The sequence below is a fragment of the Venturia canescens genome, chromosome 4 (genome assembly GCF_019457755.1).
Source record: "Venturia canescens isolate UGA chromosome 4, ASM1945775v1, whole genome shotgun sequence".
NCBI lineage: Eukaryota > Metazoa > Arthropoda > Insecta > Hymenoptera > Ichneumonidae > Venturia > Venturia canescens.
Window position 1 is genome coordinate 19,949,625 of NC_057424.1, and position 16,797 is coordinate 19,966,421.

General features: G+C 40.0%; 6 protein-coding genes across 8 annotated transcripts in view; 5 read left to right on the top strand and 1 right to left on the bottom strand.

The window, feature by feature from the left end:
- The window catches only part of stumps (DBB domain-containing protein stumps), a 31,449-nt gene extending 28,349 nt beyond the window's left edge, over nt 1-3,100 (top strand). For both annotated transcript variants that reach the window (XM_043415632.1, XM_043415633.1), the window contains one exon: nt 178-3,100. In XM_043415632.1, the coding sequence (XP_043271567.1) occupies nt 178-791 (614 nt within the window). In that variant the 3' untranslated portion in view covers nt 792-3,100. The remainder of the gene's footprint in view (nt 1-177) is intronic.
- Nucleotides 3,101-3,967: 867 nt separating this feature from the next.
- Nucleotides 3,968-5,795, top strand: LOC122408686 (waprin-Phi1-like). 2 transcript variants are annotated; one of them, XM_043415637.1, is made up of 3 exons: nt 3,968-4,201; nt 4,363-4,852; nt 5,102-5,795. In XM_043415637.1, the coding sequence occupies exons 2-3, from the start codon at nt 4,609-4,611 to the stop codon at nt 5,344-5,346; spliced, it is 489 nt and encodes a 162-aa protein (XP_043271572.1). In that variant the 5' UTR covers nt 3,968-4,201; nt 4,363-4,608; the 3' UTR covers nt 5,347-5,795. The 2 variants fall into 2 exon arrangements, with proteins under 2 accessions (XP_043271572.1, XP_043271571.1); XM_043415636.1 differs by having other exon boundaries at nt 3,968-4,852.
- Nucleotides 5,796-6,757: 962 nt separating this feature from the next.
- On the top strand, nt 6,758-8,201 carry LOC122408687 (waprin-Phi2). The gene is made up of 4 exons (XM_043415638.1): nt 6,758-6,910; nt 7,425-7,487; nt 7,586-7,759; nt 7,975-8,201. The coding sequence occupies exons 1-4, from the start codon at nt 6,904-6,906 to the stop codon at nt 8,067-8,069; spliced, it is 339 nt and encodes a 112-aa protein (XP_043271573.1). The 5' UTR covers nt 6,758-6,903; the 3' UTR covers nt 8,070-8,201.
- A 149-nt stretch (nt 8,202-8,350) lies between these two features.
- On the top strand, nt 8,351-10,995 carry LOC122408685 (receptor-binding cancer antigen expressed on SiSo cells). The gene is made up of 3 exons (XM_043415635.1): nt 8,351-9,305; nt 9,486-9,641; nt 9,803-10,995. Exons 1-3 carry the CDS (start codon nt 9,141-9,143, stop codon nt 10,094-10,096), a joined length of 615 nt encoding a protein of 204 aa, XP_043271570.1. The 5' UTR covers nt 8,351-9,140; the 3' UTR covers nt 10,097-10,995.
- A 224-nt stretch (nt 10,996-11,219) lies between these two features.
- On the top strand, nt 11,220-13,925 carry mof (males absent on the first). Its single transcript, XM_043416696.1, has 7 exons — nt 11,220-11,458; nt 11,976-12,232; nt 12,313-12,403; nt 12,483-12,610; nt 12,713-12,943; nt 13,078-13,322; nt 13,406-13,925. Exons 1-7 carry the CDS (start codon nt 11,266-11,268, stop codon nt 13,623-13,625), a joined length of 1,365 nt encoding a protein of 454 aa, XP_043272631.1. The 5' UTR covers nt 11,220-11,265; the 3' UTR covers nt 13,626-13,925.
- Nucleotides 13,826-16,055, bottom strand: Daao1 (D-amino acid oxidase 1). Its single transcript, XM_043416697.1, has 6 exons — nt 15,385-16,055; nt 15,086-15,209; nt 14,837-14,982; nt 14,582-14,738; nt 14,229-14,513; nt 13,826-14,155 (listed from the first exon to the last, which is right to left on the bottom strand). The coding sequence occupies exons 1-6, from the start codon at nt 15,567-15,569 to the stop codon at nt 14,042-14,044; spliced, it is 1,011 nt and encodes a 336-aa protein (XP_043272632.1). The 5' UTR covers nt 15,570-16,055; the 3' UTR covers nt 13,826-14,041.
- Between the last annotated feature and the right edge of the window lie 742 nt (nt 16,056-16,797).

Sequence of the window (16,797 nt, forward strand, 5' to 3'; positions counted from 1 at the left end):
AGAGTAGTCAAAACATTTATTTATATTTTTCACTAATTTTTCATTGGCTTCGGTCGACTCGAGAGAAAATGAAATAAAAAAATGCTCCGACGGACGTGGGATTGACAAATGTTAAAATTACTGCTTTTCGAAATCTTCAATTATCAATATTTTCATCAGCGCGCTCCCTTGTTGCAGCTTTCCAAGCTAACGGTTTGCCGCTGGAGCCAAAAACCCCGAGCTCGCCGTGCGACCATCCGATTTACCTCGATTTAACTGACAAAGTGAACGAGATACCGGAAGTGTCTGAGAAGTGCGAAGCCGCCGGGGAGTCCCGAGATTCGACGACCCCGCTGCCGCCTCCGCCGCCGGGAATGTGTATTCCGTTCGACTACGTGAACTTTTCGCCCCCGAGCGAGCCCGTGAACGATCTCGGGAAATCTACCGCTTCCGAGGCTCGAACGATCGAAGAAAACTCCATTTCCAACGATCTGACGAGTCCCGAGCCGCACGAAACGAACGCGACTGAGATGAATCGACACTCGGACAGTCCTTCCAAGGACAAAGACCACGACGCGTCCCGAACGAGGCAACACGACGGTGCTGGAAATTCCGAAGATTACGTACGTTCCGATTCGATCGCGAATGACAATTCAATCGGCTTCGACGTTACTGACTCACCGAGGCTGCCGGAATACATGAATATTGCCATTCCCACCGAACAAGAAGTCGCGAAAATCATCGCTGGACTCCCCCAAAAAATACCTGCGCCGCCGGTCCCACCGCGCGGCGAATCTTCGCTCGCGCGATAAACCAGCATCCTTTCTCGCTTCGGCGGTTCTCACCCTCGAGAAACTTTCTTTGACGTTTGCTTTTCCCAATTTCGTTCGTTCGCACTTTTTCTCACCGCACACGGGAAGAAAAAATAGTAAGAATTACTATGCTGCCATGGTATTATTGGGTTTCTATATCGCTCATTTTCACGGTTTTTACCAAAAATATTGTTACTTCCAAGTCAATTGCGAATGAAAATTTTTCGACTGCGTATTTCGCTGTGACAAAGGTTTAAACTGTGCTATTTTTTCCTAACATAGTTCACCAAGGAAACGTTGTAAAATTTGTGTTGACTCGATGATAAACTGTCAAGTTGAATTATTGTGCCGTTTTGCTATACTTAGTGCTGTTTTCACAATTTAAATTTACAGGTGAACGCAGTCAAATTTGAGGAGCTCGAACACAAGCATCGATCATACGCCAAAGTGTTTGGAAATTTACTATGATGAATAACAGAATTTCATTCGCGATTGTACGATAATATACCGGTATACGTGTGTACCGATGTATTTATTTTGACATCACTCGACAATTTTCATCGAGTCGCTTGACAAAAAATTATTATGTATGTTCGTAAGAACGAATAAATATTACCGATATAAAACCCTACTTCTACGGCGCCATAGTAGTTTTTAGTGAAATTTTCTCTGCGTGGAGCTTCGCGAATTTATGACCTTTCTTGACCGACGAAAGAGTAAAAAATAAACGGAAAAATCCGAGTAAATAGTATGGCGGATCGACGAACGAACGAAAGGGAAGAGAAAAAGAACGTGAAAGTGATTCACTGCACGGAGCCGGACAGAAATATGATGAGAAATGACGCGAAAGGTCTCAGGAAACGTTCTTCATAAAGATGTCGTAAAATATGAAGATTTTGAAATGACATTTAAAAAAAAACTTGTTAGAATTGAAATAAGTGAATATTCTGGTATCGTAGAATTTTTGAAAATCTAACCATTTTTCGTCCACATTTATCGTGAATTTTTGTCGTTGCACCGTGCCTTTCAAATGAGAAGAAAAAGTTTTTCAAACTCGTGTAAATAGTATTCGATGATTCGCCATCGAGGAATTGTCGACTGACCGAGTATGTTGAGAATTTATATCTCTATTGGAGACATATATTGCCTGAGTCAACTACTCGCTTATTAAGAATGGAAAAAAAAAAAAAAACGCCAAAAAGAAACAAAACTCGGTCGTACAGTCACTATCAAAAAGCCGGACACAAGAATCAGCCCTTCTGTCAGTGATATTGATCTTCTTCAAGGTTTTATTGATTCCAACCTCAAAGTAAAAAACACACCGAAGAAAACGTGAGCAGAAAGATTTTCTGTCTGAAACAAACGAGTCGAAATTTTTTTTGAAATTCCGCTGTGTCCGCGTCAATGCCATTAAAGGTTTGGTGAGAGAAAAGGATTTTTTTACTACTCAACACTTTTTGGTCCGACTGTACATCCTGGAAAGCGATAGTGATTCGGGCGAGTTGATAGAGCTAATTACAGACGAAAAATACGAAAGCTAGGCAGCACCAAAACTTCCAAAATTTTGTACAGTCCTTGTAAACTGTGTCCTCATTAATTATTATCAACTCTGTTGATAAAGGTCTATCGCCTTAAATACGTTTTCTATAGAATTACACATTTTTCATTCTACTCTGCAATCTACGCACGTCCGTTTAAATTACTGTCAAGTATTTCGATAGATTTATTTTTTAGTGAGGAATCTCGCGGTTGTCCGCACGAGGGACCGTGAAAATACAACGATGAAACGTCCAACCTTGTGCCCGATCGACGTCTCGTCGAATACATCCATTTCCGTCGTGGTTTTTTTGTGACTCGTCAAACGTTGAATGCTGCATAGTCTATATATAAATTTAAAGAAGATTATAGAGTATTATTATTAATATTATCAGACGATAAATAAAAACGGAATTAATCGTCCTTTCAACTCCTCAATTCGATGCTCTGCGTGTAGCATAACGACGAAACTTCAAACGAGTATTCGATAATCACAATTTTTACATCCTCGTCACTGTTTATTTTGAACGAAACTCTCCAAGGATTCGTTCGTCCCAGAACTCTCGTTCTTCGTGGCTAACATCAATTTTCTACGCTTCTGATAAACGTCGGTGAAACGTCACTTAATTTCTCCATTTATTCTCTTTCCTAAATATATAGTTGTATACTTCGCATGTATTTTTATACGCACGTGACAGTTGGAAAATACTAAATACTTTGATGTAGCGTCGCTGTATGTAATCGAAGGAATAAAACGATCGATTGTAAAGGCACACTGAGCTCAACTTGTTAACCTCCAACGAATCGATCCTCTTTTTCTTTTCAGCGTTTCCTTCTCCAAATGTAGGATAAGCGCCCTCGAAATAAAAGCATCGAAAGTAATCGGAATACTTAAAAATTAATCTGTCGGTGTTTGTCCAACTCTGGGAATAAAATGAGTGGCTGTTGAAAAAGATTTTTTTTCCGAATCGATTGAGAATAAAAATTCGTAGAACTCGTTTGTCCATTCCGAAACAAAAGACTATTGACGGAGAGCGAGGCTAGCGCGGAATGTTGAAAAGCGTAGAATTATCGAATCGTTTCCGAGACTTTGGCATTTTGTAAACGAGCTGAAAAGTGTTTTCAAATCTTGGACGATGTTGTAATAGAAAACCCGGCGTCCTCGAGTGCACGAATCGGGGAAAGAAGATTGATGACAGACTCGCTAAACACTCGACAAAATACCTTCCTGCACGAGAGGATTCGAAGAAGGCTTATTCTTCGGAGAATAGCGAGAGGGTAGGACGACAACAAACGTCTAACTCAGACTCGACACTCGAAGTATTTTCACGCACGAAAGTGACGAAGCAGGGAACGCGAAAGTGTGGAACTGAAGTTGAGCGTGATTCCCAAGTGTCAAACTCGCGCGAACTAAATGCTTCGATAGGAAGAAGCAGCTTCGCTGTCTCGCGAGTTCGTGCACATTGTTCGAGTGCACCAGCACGAGAAATGGAAAATGCAGATTTTATGCTAATTCGTTAAAGTTCTTTCTACGGAATAAATGACAAGAATTTATGAACATCGCCGAGTCCGTGTTCATTTCAGTCTCTTCGAAATGCAAAAGAGTTTTAGTTTATAATGCTGCACGAGATCGTCGAGGATTCAGTCGTATCGAACGTCTCGTTGCAAGTCGAAGACAACTTTTACTTCTTCGACTAAGTCAGTTATCGAACGATTGTACTAGAGAAACAAGTTAAGCTCCACCCTGGACGTTTGATTTGGAAAAATCAAGCATCGAGAAACTCATCTCGTCGTTCGATTCATCCACACATTCCCGAGGCTTAGTAAAAAATCTCGTGGCGGTGGCGAAGACTAAAAAAACACGAGCGATATCGGTATCGTCGGCCTGCTAGAAAAAACTAAATTAATTAGCGGTTACGCGGTTAACGACGTCCGTCAACCGGACCGCAGTCTCCATAATTAGATAAGGCCAAATTATCTCGTTTTTTCGTGTCAAATTTGTCGCGCTAATTTACCCAAACGAATTTTTTCGTAGCAAAGAGGTTCGGATCGAATTTAGGCACGAAATAACCGGTCGCCCCGTACAAACGTAAATAAATGTTGGAGGGGATTGGAATCTCGATTCTCTTCCTCTCACGTTTGCCGTGGAAGTAGAGTTGCCTATAAATGCAAGAGCAGAACGGAAGCCAACTTGCTCACAAATTCGACGTTCGATCGCGTCGACATCGAGATTGACTGAATAACGTACGAAAAAATCAACAAACCTAAAGAAACATCCAACATGTTTGCGGCCGAAGTTTATCTCCTTTGTGCCACGGCCTTTGTCCTCGCTGACGCTCAGTTCAACAATAATAATTTCTACGCGGAAAAACCCGGCTCTTGCCCGCCACCTTTGTTTGTTGACACTTGCACTCGCTCGTGCTACGTCGACGGTCACTGCCAGGGCATTGCCAAGTGCTGCCCAACCAGTTGCGGCGGAACTGTTTGCTCGAGACCGGTTACCATGCGAAACGAAGCAAGACTTGGTAAGATGCCAAAAATATGATAAGTCATGTGTTTGTGTGTGTAAACGCATCGCGTATATTTTCGTCCAGCGACAGAGTTCAGTCCTAACCTCTTTCGACATAACAATAAATATGCGTGTCGCTAGCTCGGAATGTTCGGAGTTTATAATCAAATATCCGTCTTGTGCAATTGATTTTTCGAAAAAAAGTTTTAGACTGGAATGTAAAATTATCGACAAACAAACGTGAAGATTCTGCGTCGATTTTCAGAAAAACCTGGATCGTGTCCCTCGGTCCCGACTGGAAGATGGGTGTGTTCGTCGACTTGCAGTTTCGACAGTGATTGCCGAGGCACGAACAAGTGTTGTAAGAACCGTTGCGGTGCGTTCGCGTGTCAGAAACCTTCGGTCGAAGTGATCGAATCGATCGAGATTCCTTACAATCCGCAACCAGAAATATCCCCAAACGACGTGCCGAACGGCAACAACAATCCCTTTGTAGTTTTTACCAACTAATTTGAAAAATGCTCAATGCTAATTTTCTGTACGAAGTTTTGTTGACGGGCGTCACATCTGTCATGACATGAAAATCATGCGCCCAAAATAAGTATAGTTTTGAATTCTAAAAAATAAGATCGATGATGTGACACGGTCGCTAGCGATTACAGCGCGTGCTCGTCAGTCCAAACGAATGAAAATCCAGCGTCATTTTCTTACGCGTATTTAAAGAATAATTGCTCATCGTACAAAAGCGAGCGTGTATCAGCAGGATTTCAGTGAAACTCTGCTTTGCAGCGAGCGATCGTTAAATTGTTATGATTTTAATCATTCCTTTTGTCTAACCGGACACACAATATACGTTTTTATGTACAGTTACATAAAGTTTCAACTTAAATGATGAATGTACTTCAACGAGGACGAGAATATCAATAAATAAGAACAAAAAATGCTCAAAATTCTAAAAATTGTTTTCGTAATTATTGGAAGCGTTCGCGGTTGCTCGTCATTCTCCAAAATCATTTCGACTTTTCTCCGAAAACTCCGATCATGATAAAAAACCGTCAAAATTTTAATTTTCACCGAAACATCAGCAGCGTCGAGCTCCCTCCCTCTCGTCAGGTTCAGCGTCCAAGAGAAGAACGTTTGCGCACTGTTACTTAACGGCCATTTTGCAGAGACGATCCCTTCCGACGCGCATGGCATAATTTGCACATGAAAATATTATGGTCATTCGCGGTATTGACAGGCTGACAAATGCAGAAACGTAATCCTCGTAATTCTCCGTACGAAATGACGTTACTCGCTGTGTATGTGTTTTTTGCAGTAAGTATTTTTTTATTACGTGCAGTGTTTGGATTAAAAAAATAGACAGGACATGTTATATTTCAATAACAGTTTGATGATTTATTTGCACAGATGCGTAACACACACGTTATTTCTTATCTTATCGTAATTCGTTTACGTTCGATATACAAAGAGCTTTATTAGATCGTAAATGCAAATTCGCATGGATATGCAAAGCAAAAAATACGAATCGCGATATGCAAGGCACCAAAATAACATTTTTTCTTTATTAAACCTGTATCGACCGACGATTTCGTTTTCATATATTTACTTTCGACGTTTCGTCTCTCAGTCAGTTTCCTAAATTTCACTTCAAATAATTCTCAAATCACGGTATAAAGCAAACAATCGAAAAAACCTGTTCACGTGCTCAAATGCAAATAGAACTTGGCCACGAGTTCCATAACACCATTCAGAAGCATCGATTTCTCTGAGCACTCATTTATTATCTCATATTTGTGCTTATGAATACATAATCATGGACAAAATATAGGAAGAGCCGTGTACATAAAGCGAGCGGTGAGAAAATACGTAGCTGGTTGAAAACTTTGCCTTTCGCCGTAGCGCTTGCAACGCACACGGTGGAGGGGGCACTCGCTGGACGCTGGCTGCAGAGAAGATCGAGAAGAACCGTGAGAGGAGTCATAGCCTTCGCGCACGACATTTACGTGCAGATTCTACGTCCCGCAAGTGTTTATTCGCACGAGAGAAAATATCTGGGCCATTGTCATGAACGGTGAGTTAACGCGTTGAGAGTACGTGACGATACTGTGGATGTTTCCGGTGTTGAAAAAATACGAAGAGCCAAAGAATTTATTGAGCCACTTATTGAAATTACGACATAAAATTCATTTTCTTAGTAATAAATGTAAATCGGGAGTCGATTGTCGACAAATAATTAATTAAACGACTCGAACTCGAAAGTACCAGAACGACCTTCTTGTTTTTATTTTTTTTTTATCGTGCTTAGAATGTCATCAGTTTACGAACGAAGTAATGTCATCACCCGTATTGGCTCATTTGCGTCTCCAATTATTTGCGACAACTTCGATTTTTTCCTTGTATTCGAAAACTTTATCAAGTGCTCGACCGCGTTCGGTTGGTTCGAAAGTCTCACGGTTGTCATCTAATAAACGACAATTCGCGTAAACGCTTCTGACAACTCAGTCCTCGTTTTCCTCAAGTGCGTCAAATTTAACGAATGCGAATTCTCCAACACGTCGGCCTCCTCATTCATGTTTCTTTTTCAGCGTCACTTTGCCTAGTTTTGTGCTCGATTCTGGTGATCGGAGAAATAGCAGCTCAGGGATCGTGTGAGTTGGACGCGAAGAAAATTCGTGATGAATTTTTCATGATAAAAATATTGAAAAGTGATGAAAAGAAATGTTGAAATGATATTTTCGTTGCTTAGATAAATCAGGCAATTGCCCCATGAGAAATACCGTTTCCTCGTGCACTCCAAGATGCATGAATGATTACGACTGCAGCTTCGACAAAAAATGCTGTCCCAACAAGTGTGGAAGCATGTCCTGCGCCCAGTCTAGCGCGGTTAATACCGGTAACGACGGAGGGTACAAGGGATCGTGTAAGTTCTTTTTATTCGTAAATCCACATTCACGATATGAATTAAAATCGTAATTATTCATTAATTTCACCACGAATTTCGAGGTCCGAGGATCAATTTTTTTCTTCGATCATAAAATGACATTTTTTCACGTTGAATTTTGATTTATTTGATTGCACTAAAGTTTTGGTTACGATTTTCGTTTTAATTAGCGCGATTCAATGTTTTCTTCGCAGCTGGATCTGTTTATTGTGGTGGAGTGAAATGCGGTCCGTACGAAAAATGTGTCTTCGACAGATCGACGAAACGCGATAAATGCGCTCGAACTTGAACGTTGGGTTCTCTAACCGGTCGATATATTTTGAAACATTCCCGGTAACACATTCTCGTATTGTCACAAACGCAATTGTTTTCGTAATTGTCAAGTATATGCAAGGGCATTAAACGTGCAAACTTCAACGAACATTATTAATGGTCAATAAATAAAATACACACACTAATCCTCGTCCTTATCCCGATTGAAGTCGTTCACCATCAGTCACGAAAAACTGCTATTCAAAATTCCGAAATCAGAGAAAAACACTTTGCGAAGGTTGGCTGAGTGTGGCTGGTGAAACATGTTCATTTATCAACCCCAAAAACGCTGAGCTCCGCTCGGAAAAACGAATTTTCAGATTGAAATGAACTCATTCGATGTTCAGCTCGAATCTATTTACTTTTGTAAGAAACGAAATAAATGGATATATTTATGACCTCGCTCATTCAAACTATTTTAAAAAATATATATTTACGATTTTTCGTATACACTGACGATTCAATAGTATTTTGCGGTTTCTATTTTGTACTCCGTTTTTATCCATGGAGTGCAGAAGCGAATAAATTACTTTTTTTCAACGCTCACCTCGCTCACCTCTTTACGAAGAATACGTATGCGATGGCAGCGTCACGGCAAAAATCTCGTTAGAATGCCAACTCGCGATAATTATCAGTTATCGACACACGATGTGACTATTTCTCGATACCGCGCGAAGTAATGTCAGGTAGTAGAGACTTCTTTGGTATAGAGATACATTAAGAAAAAAAACAACAAAACCTCACTTTCACTGAGCGATGTATAAAAAAAAATAAAAACTGTGCAAAACAGGAAAGAACGTGACCAACCGTGTTCGCTTACGCCCTGCTATATACCTTAATCACCTAAAATTGCGATGATAACGCGATTAGTATGGATAACAAAAATACGATAAAATGATCGCGATGTTAAATCGCGACTGGCTTTGTTTATCCACATCATAATGGCCAGCCGGTTGTGTGAATGCGTGGACTCTGCATGACATTCGTTGATTGAACAATAAAACGAGGTTAGATTGTGGCAAAGTGCAGTAGAGCTGAAAAAACGACAATGGCTCTTGAATTTCTGGTCAACAGGCTGCAAGCACTTTTTGTCCTGTTGCTCGGTGCATTTAGACGTGCGATGTGTTGTTTGAGACGTCGAAGACGATCTTCGTGTGATTCTATTCCACTTTCCGCCGTGGGAATTGGACACAATGTTGTAAATAATCGCTCGGTAAGTAACCACGTAAGCAATATTTCATTTGGTCGCAGAATGAAAAAATATCGCAGTAAGAAACTTTAGTGGCCATTCTGATTAACAGTAAGAATTTTAACAGGAATTGATATTTCACTGACTATTATTTTGGACTCATCTCTCTACGATGTTGTGACAAAATTTTTGTTAAATATTCAGGAGACCGAGCAGTGGGATCAATGGGACGAAAATCTGGTAGTTGTCGTAGCTGACAAACCTTCAAATTTGATACAGACTAAAATAGAACAATACAGACAACAAGTGGCCAAACCCCCTGAACCAGAGGAAAAAGAACCCCAACAAAACTTCTTCGAGGTATGTTATCTCGCTGTAAAAGAATTCAGTATGATTTGTGTTCTTTTCCAAGACACGCTAGTCTACTACGAACCCAACCATTTTGTGCGGTTCCAATGAAATCACAAAAATGGTTTTTCTTTTCAGAGTTGATTCATTCGTTAAATTTTATTTTTATCTAGGACATGACACCAAAGATCACTAGGCAGACAAAAATCCTTGTCAAAGAGAAGAAAACCGAGCAGCCTCATTGGGATCCATCAAAATTTGCTATAGCCCCGACGAAAGAATTGGGTGTCTGGGAGGATAACACAAAGAGCTGGGAGGAAGAGACGCTAGAAGAATTTAAAGACCCTTTGGAGGCTCTGAGAGAACAAAAGAAAACAGAGAGAATGAAAAGGCTGATGGAACAACAACAAAAAAGAATCGAATGTCATTACAGGCCTCAGCCTTTGGGTGAAAAAATCGGCTCTTGATCAGAGGTTTTTCTATCGGAATATAATTTTTATCGCACCAGCGACATTGACACAAAATCTCGAAGACAATATGCTGTTAGCATTTGGGAATCTTCCAAAGATCAGAGTGTTGAAATTGATAAAGGATCTTACTTTAGGGCATGGAACTCCTCGTAGGAGTAATTTTTAACGTAGCTCGAGAAATTACGATTTTCTTCCCAGGAGCTATTTTTTTGTTTGTTAAAATCGTACTTTAAGCACAAGATTGCGCGCACTATTCCTGTGAAACACCATTTATACACGGAACCTTTTGTTGTATTTAGTCTTCGTAACAATCATTGATAATCAAAGTTCCATCGTCTCAATTGTGAAATCTCAGAGACAAACAGTCCTCAAATCGAACAATAATCAAAGATGTCTTGGTTAAATTTTCTTCCAGCTCGAATGAACTTCAAAAAATAAATCAAAAGTGTTAATATTGTGCTGTTTCAATCAGACAATTTTTGCAGCAATGCAGCTCGAGTTGAATTTAACAAATCATTTAATTCACTACACGTACCGCTAAACGAAACAATGCATTTTGTCCACTTTCATCATACTTTGTATCATTTCTACATTTGTACAATTATTTGAGTCCTGAAATTTTTTTTTCTTAAAAAATTTCAGCAATAAACAAAATGAAATACTTTCATTTGCTCAAAAAACAGAGAATTCAATGCATCGACAAAGTCATATAATATAGATTGAAAAAATGATGACAGTTTTTCATTGTTTTTTGTTTCACCGAAGTTTCACAAGGAATTAAAAAAAGGGGCGACTATTATTTGGAATGCTATGTAAATAGTATAAGTGATTGCAAATACTGAATGTTATTCACTTATGAGAAGCAATCGGAAATAAATTCGAATAATTATTCTTGATCAGCGAAAGTTTGTATCAAACCCACACTTTCAATGTTATAATCAACGGAATAGTATCTCTTTTTTAACCACTCATGTTTCAAGATTCTCACTCCCAGACGGCGCTGCGATGAGAATTTTCAATTATTTTCGCGCGCCGGCGCTGGGCGCCGCGACTCTGTCAATAAGGGGCGGCAGCGGAACGGCGGGGGGAAAGGAAAGGAATATGAATATGGCGTTATGTGAAAATTTCACGCACGCCACGCAGTCGCGCGCGATTGCTGGGACAAAATGGCGGAAGTCGAGCAACGAGCCAAAGAGAGTTGTACAACCGGAGCTAAAGATACGATGGTGAAACAAGAAAAGCGCGATAGTACGTTGTCGAATGGTGGAAAAGGCTCCGGAGATGATGCAGACAGCCTCGAAGAGTTACCTCTTGACATAGGCGAGCACTATCTTGTCCGAAGATCGGACGATTCCTGGCGTAAGTATTGCCGACAATCCGCATCCTATCTATTTCGCTCTTCAAAGCGCATCCGGTATGAGTGGCGACAGTACCTTCGGTAATCTCCGTCGTACGATCGGCTCCAATCACTGATCAAGGTTATACGATTTGTGACTCACGTACCAAATTCAAATCGTCTTATTTCATGATTCTATTCGCATGAGTCAACGATACGTCATTTTTTCTTACAATTTTATCACCAATCATATTTTTTTTTTATTTAAGTTTTTACCTTTCCATATTAATTAGCATTTACAATAGCAATAAATACATTAGAAATATTCTAGAAACTATTTTGTAAATTTCTAATTAGAGTCCCATCAAATTAAAACGTTTCATAACACGCATATAATTATGATGAATTGACATCAATCCAAAAAATTGAAAATCAATCCGTCTTTTTCATAGATAAAACGGAAGAATGCAGAATGTAAATTTTTCCAAGTGTTTAATATTTTTCAGATTTTAATCTGTCAAAATACCATGTTCATTCCAGATCCGGCAGAAATAATACAGACCAGATACAATGAGGCTGAGAGTCATTACGAGTACTATGTTCACTATGAAGGACACAATAGAAGACTGGACGAATGGGTACCGAGAGACAGAATAATGTCAAGTAGATTTGACATGAGTGATCGCAGCTGGAAGACTAGCGAACGACCGGCGAGCGATTTGCTCGCTGACTCTTCAGACAGAAAAATAACGAGAAATCAGAAAAGAAGACACGACGAAATAAATCACATACAAAAGGTTCGTCCTCCATTGAAGATCACTGAAAAAATAACGCAAAATACAACAGCATCAACTGAACTGAGATGAAAAATTTCTAGACTTACGCCGAGATGGATCCCACAACGGCAGCCCTTGAAAAAGAACACGAAGCCATCACAAAAGTCAAATACATCGACAGAATACAAATAGGTAAGTGTGATGATATTTTTGATTTTTCACGAGTGATACTCGAAAAATGAATTTCACGAGTGTCAAAGTTTTTTCGTAGGAAGGTACGAAATAGACACTTGGTACTTCAGCCCTTATCCAGAGGAATATGGCAAACAGCCGAAGCTTTGGATTTGTGAATACTGCTTGAAATATATGAGGCTGGAAAAAACGTACAGATATCACATGGTGAGTCATTGTTAAATTAATCCATCTACAGATTATAAGCAAAAAGAAATAAATTAGTGCCAAGAACTCAAAGCGCTGAGTTGTGACGATTATTCTTTTCAGAGCGAGTGCACGCATCGACAACCAGTTGGTAAAGAAATATATCGAAAAGGAACACTGAGTATTTGGGAAGTGGATGGCAGAGAGCACAAAATTTATTGTCAAAATTTGTGTTTATTGGCAAAGTTGTTTCTCGATCACAAAACCCTGTATTTTGACGTTGAGCCATTCTTGTTTTACATTTTATGCGAGGTTGACAAGCACGGTGCACATGTGGTTGGCTATTTCTCGAAAGTAAGAGCTCTGATTAATCATAATATCAAATTCTGCATCAATATATGACACACAAAAAAACGATGACAAAGAGATTCTTGTTCGATGAGCTATCGGAGCCGTTTTCATTTTCATTTTTATGCATTTTCGCTTAGGAAAAAGAATCTCCGGATGGGAATAACGTCGCCTGCATCCTGACACTGCCGCCTTTCCAACGTCAGGGATATGGAAAACTCCTCATTGCTTTCAGCTACGAACTGAGTCGAATCGAACAAACAGTTGGAAGCCCCGAAAAACCCTTGAGCGATCTTGGTAAATTGTCTTACAGAAGTTACTGGAGTTGGATACTCCTCGAGATTCTTCGAGATTTCAGGGGCACTCTCAGTATCAAAGATCTCAGGTAATTATGGTTGAAAAATGAATGTGGAAAGATTTTCCTTCTGCGAAACGTGGGACTCACGATTCTTTTACGAACAATTACAGTCAAATGACCAGCATTTCTCAAACGGATATAATATCCACGCTGCAAAGCATGAACATGGTGAAATATTGGAAAGGACAGCACGTTATATGCGTAACACCGAAACTCGTCGACGAGCATATAAAAAGCAATCAGTTTAAAAGGCCACGATTGACGGTCGACAGTACTGCTTTGCGCTGGGGCGCTCCACCCCGGAAGAATGTTAAACTGGGAAAGAAATGAATGAGCGCTCATTCCGCTCCGTTTCGAGTAAGATTTCAGCAAAGAACTTAAGAAACCAAGACACAAAACAAAAAGAAAAATAGAAGAAATTACGACTTACGGAAATGCCACATTTCCGGGCAATTTTTTGTCGACTCAACTAATCGGTGAAATGGACAGAAACGAAACGACGTTAAAAATGAAATAATCTTACAACGCCGTGCAGTATTAGTTCGTGTTGTATTACTGTCTCGTGTTAATTCGTCAATAAAACATGTATTTTGATACTAAACAAAAAATACTCAATCTTCAAAAAACATATTTTCGTTTGAAAATATTTTTAAAAACCAGCTGATTTTGCTAGCAAGTAATTCCGAATTTAGTTATTATTCGTCGGTCATCTAACTCGAAAGAACGATAAATTTATTTATTTTCTGTTACAATTTAGAGCCGGATGCCGTGTGAGCCGATTTCGCGAGACTGATTGCGAACTTCGCGGTTCCCGGTGCCGTGCAAACGCCATACCCGCCATGACCGTAATTATGGACAATCTGAAAGCGGAAAACGAATCTCAGTTTGATATACCAAACGAGAGAACGGGAACATCGAAATTTCATCATATACCGTGCAATTGGAGTTTCCCTTTGTCATTTTTTCCATTTCGACTCTCACGTTATTTTCTCTGTGCGGTCTCAAACCCACCGAGTGACCCAGAATTGGAGCTTTTTTAATCGAGGGTAGAAGCTTAACGCTTCTGTCGTAAATCGCTGCTGCCTCGTACGAGCACACTTCTTTATTGTTCGAATCGTACCCTCGGGACCCACCGAGAATCACGCTGCCGTCTAATGCTGGCACAATATAAGTGTCCAATTCTCCGTAGAAGGCGGTTTTTATCCAGGGCGCTCTGATCTGAAATACTTCTGTCAATTTTGCTCTTGAAAATATTTAAACTTTAACAAAACTAATGGAATTCGAACCCTGGTAATTTGGCCTCGAATCGGAACGACGCGTTTGTCGTTGCACAGTTCTCTCGAGGCAAGCCCAGTGCAGTTCATTATCAAATTGTGACTGTCGCTCAGTTCCCCGAACGATTGTATTTCTTTTTCGACAAATTTCACGCCCTTTTCTTGGAGCCTTGAAAAAAAGCGTGTTCGAGCACGGCTCAGACAACTATTTTTCAGTTTGACTAAAATTTAGAGTTTTCCATGAGAAAAATTGAGTTTCGAACCGACTTGTTTCTAGCCCAGGGCAAAAAAGACTCGCATCTCGTTATCATGGTCTCGAAGTAAGCTCCGTATTTCCATTCGCCGCCAACGATCTTGAATTCTGTTTCATCAATGAGCCTGTAGACTGGAAAGAGTCGTTCCATCCAGTCGTTCTGGTGGGAAAAACGTTTGTAGTTTAAACAAACTGCGTTGACCTTGTTCGAGAGTGAGTAAACAACAAAATGACATACGCCGATTGAATTAATTGTCACTCACTCTGACCGCCTGTGGCCGGGAATTGGCGAACATGTAACAAGACATGTTTGCGATACCGGCTTTCGCTGATTCTCTCGATTTTCGAATTTCGTCGTAGTACTTCCACGAATCATTGATCCATGTTCTGAACGAGAAATCAGTTGTTTTTAGCCTTTCCTTCATTCCAAACGAACTTTATTATCAAATTCCTACAGTTGTCATCGAAATCAGCGTTTGATCAAAGTCGATGAATAATTTTCAATTTAACTTTTGATTTGAAGTCTGATTAATTATCTTTAGAAAACGTTGTAATACAAAACCTCGTTAATTCCTCAGTAGGTCCGGAGTACGAAGTACCGACCCTGAAAATGCCAGCAGCCACGTGACTGGTAGTGTCATCGAAGCTCGCGGCGTGTACCGTGATGTCAGAATTCCTAAATTCATCTTTCAACTGCAACGCAGTCGTTATTCCAACCGCACCACCACCGACGATAGCGATCTTCATGACTGCTCTTTTATTCGCACGCAAAACGTAACCACGGTGGATTGAAGAGCTCGCAAAATCTCAAGAAGCAAAAAATTCCTGAACAAATGGAAATTCTTCGGTGTTCTATCGAGGGCTCGGAATCGGGGAATAAAACAATGAAAAACTGCCTCCGCTCCGACAGCGTTACAAGAGCAAAGTCTACTGATAAATGTGGGCGAATTTCTGCGTGCATCTCCCATCGCGCTCAACGACTTCTTCGGGGTTTTGGTGTGCGCAAGCGCCTGGAATAATTTCACGAGCTCAACACTCCATCCGCGCGTTCAAACTCGATTGCTCTCCAGATCAAATTCAAGTAAACACAGACCAAATGTGAATGAACTTTCTATAGGGTGTCCTTGAAACCACAGCGGGGACCCTGGACGTTGAGTTTCATTTTTTCCGATAAATCGAATGGTCTTCCAACGATGACATCTTCAAGTTCAAACATGAGAGAACATTTCTCGATCTTTCCGAATGTCAAAAAGTTGCTTCAACAACGATCATTTGAAAACATCATGAGGTTCGAAAATCATTAGTCAAAATTCGACAAAGTTTAACTACACGGAGAGAAAAAAATAGTAAGAATTACTACGCCGTCATAATGCTGTGGTTCTACTATATCGCCCATTTTGGAGGATTTGATCAAAAACGTTGTAATTTTCTTGTCATTTCCAAATGAAAATTTCTGCATTGCTTATTTTACAGTTGAGCGTAGTAAAATTCCAAGAACTCGAATACAAGTGTCGTCGATCCGCCGAAATGTTTGAAAATTTGCTATGGCACATAGTAGAATTCCATTCGCGCTGGCACATTCACACGGAGAAAGAAAATTGTAAAAATTACTATAACTCCATAGCGTTAGCTTCTATATCGCCCATTTTGGAGATTTTTACCAAAAACATTGTAATTTCTAAGTCCACTCCGAATAAAAACTTTTAAATTGCGTATATTGTTCTGACAAAGGTTTAAACTGTGCTATTTTTTCGTACGTACTTCACCGAGGAAACATTTTGTAAAATTTATGTTGACTCGATGATGAACTGTTGAGTAGAATAATTAACGTCGCTTTTTTATGGTTAGTGCTGTTTTCACAATCGAAATTTACAGTTGAACATAATCAAATTTGAGGAACTCGAACACAAGCATCGATTTTTCGCGCTTTTACGATAATACATCGGTGCACATGTGTACTGATACATTTGCTCTG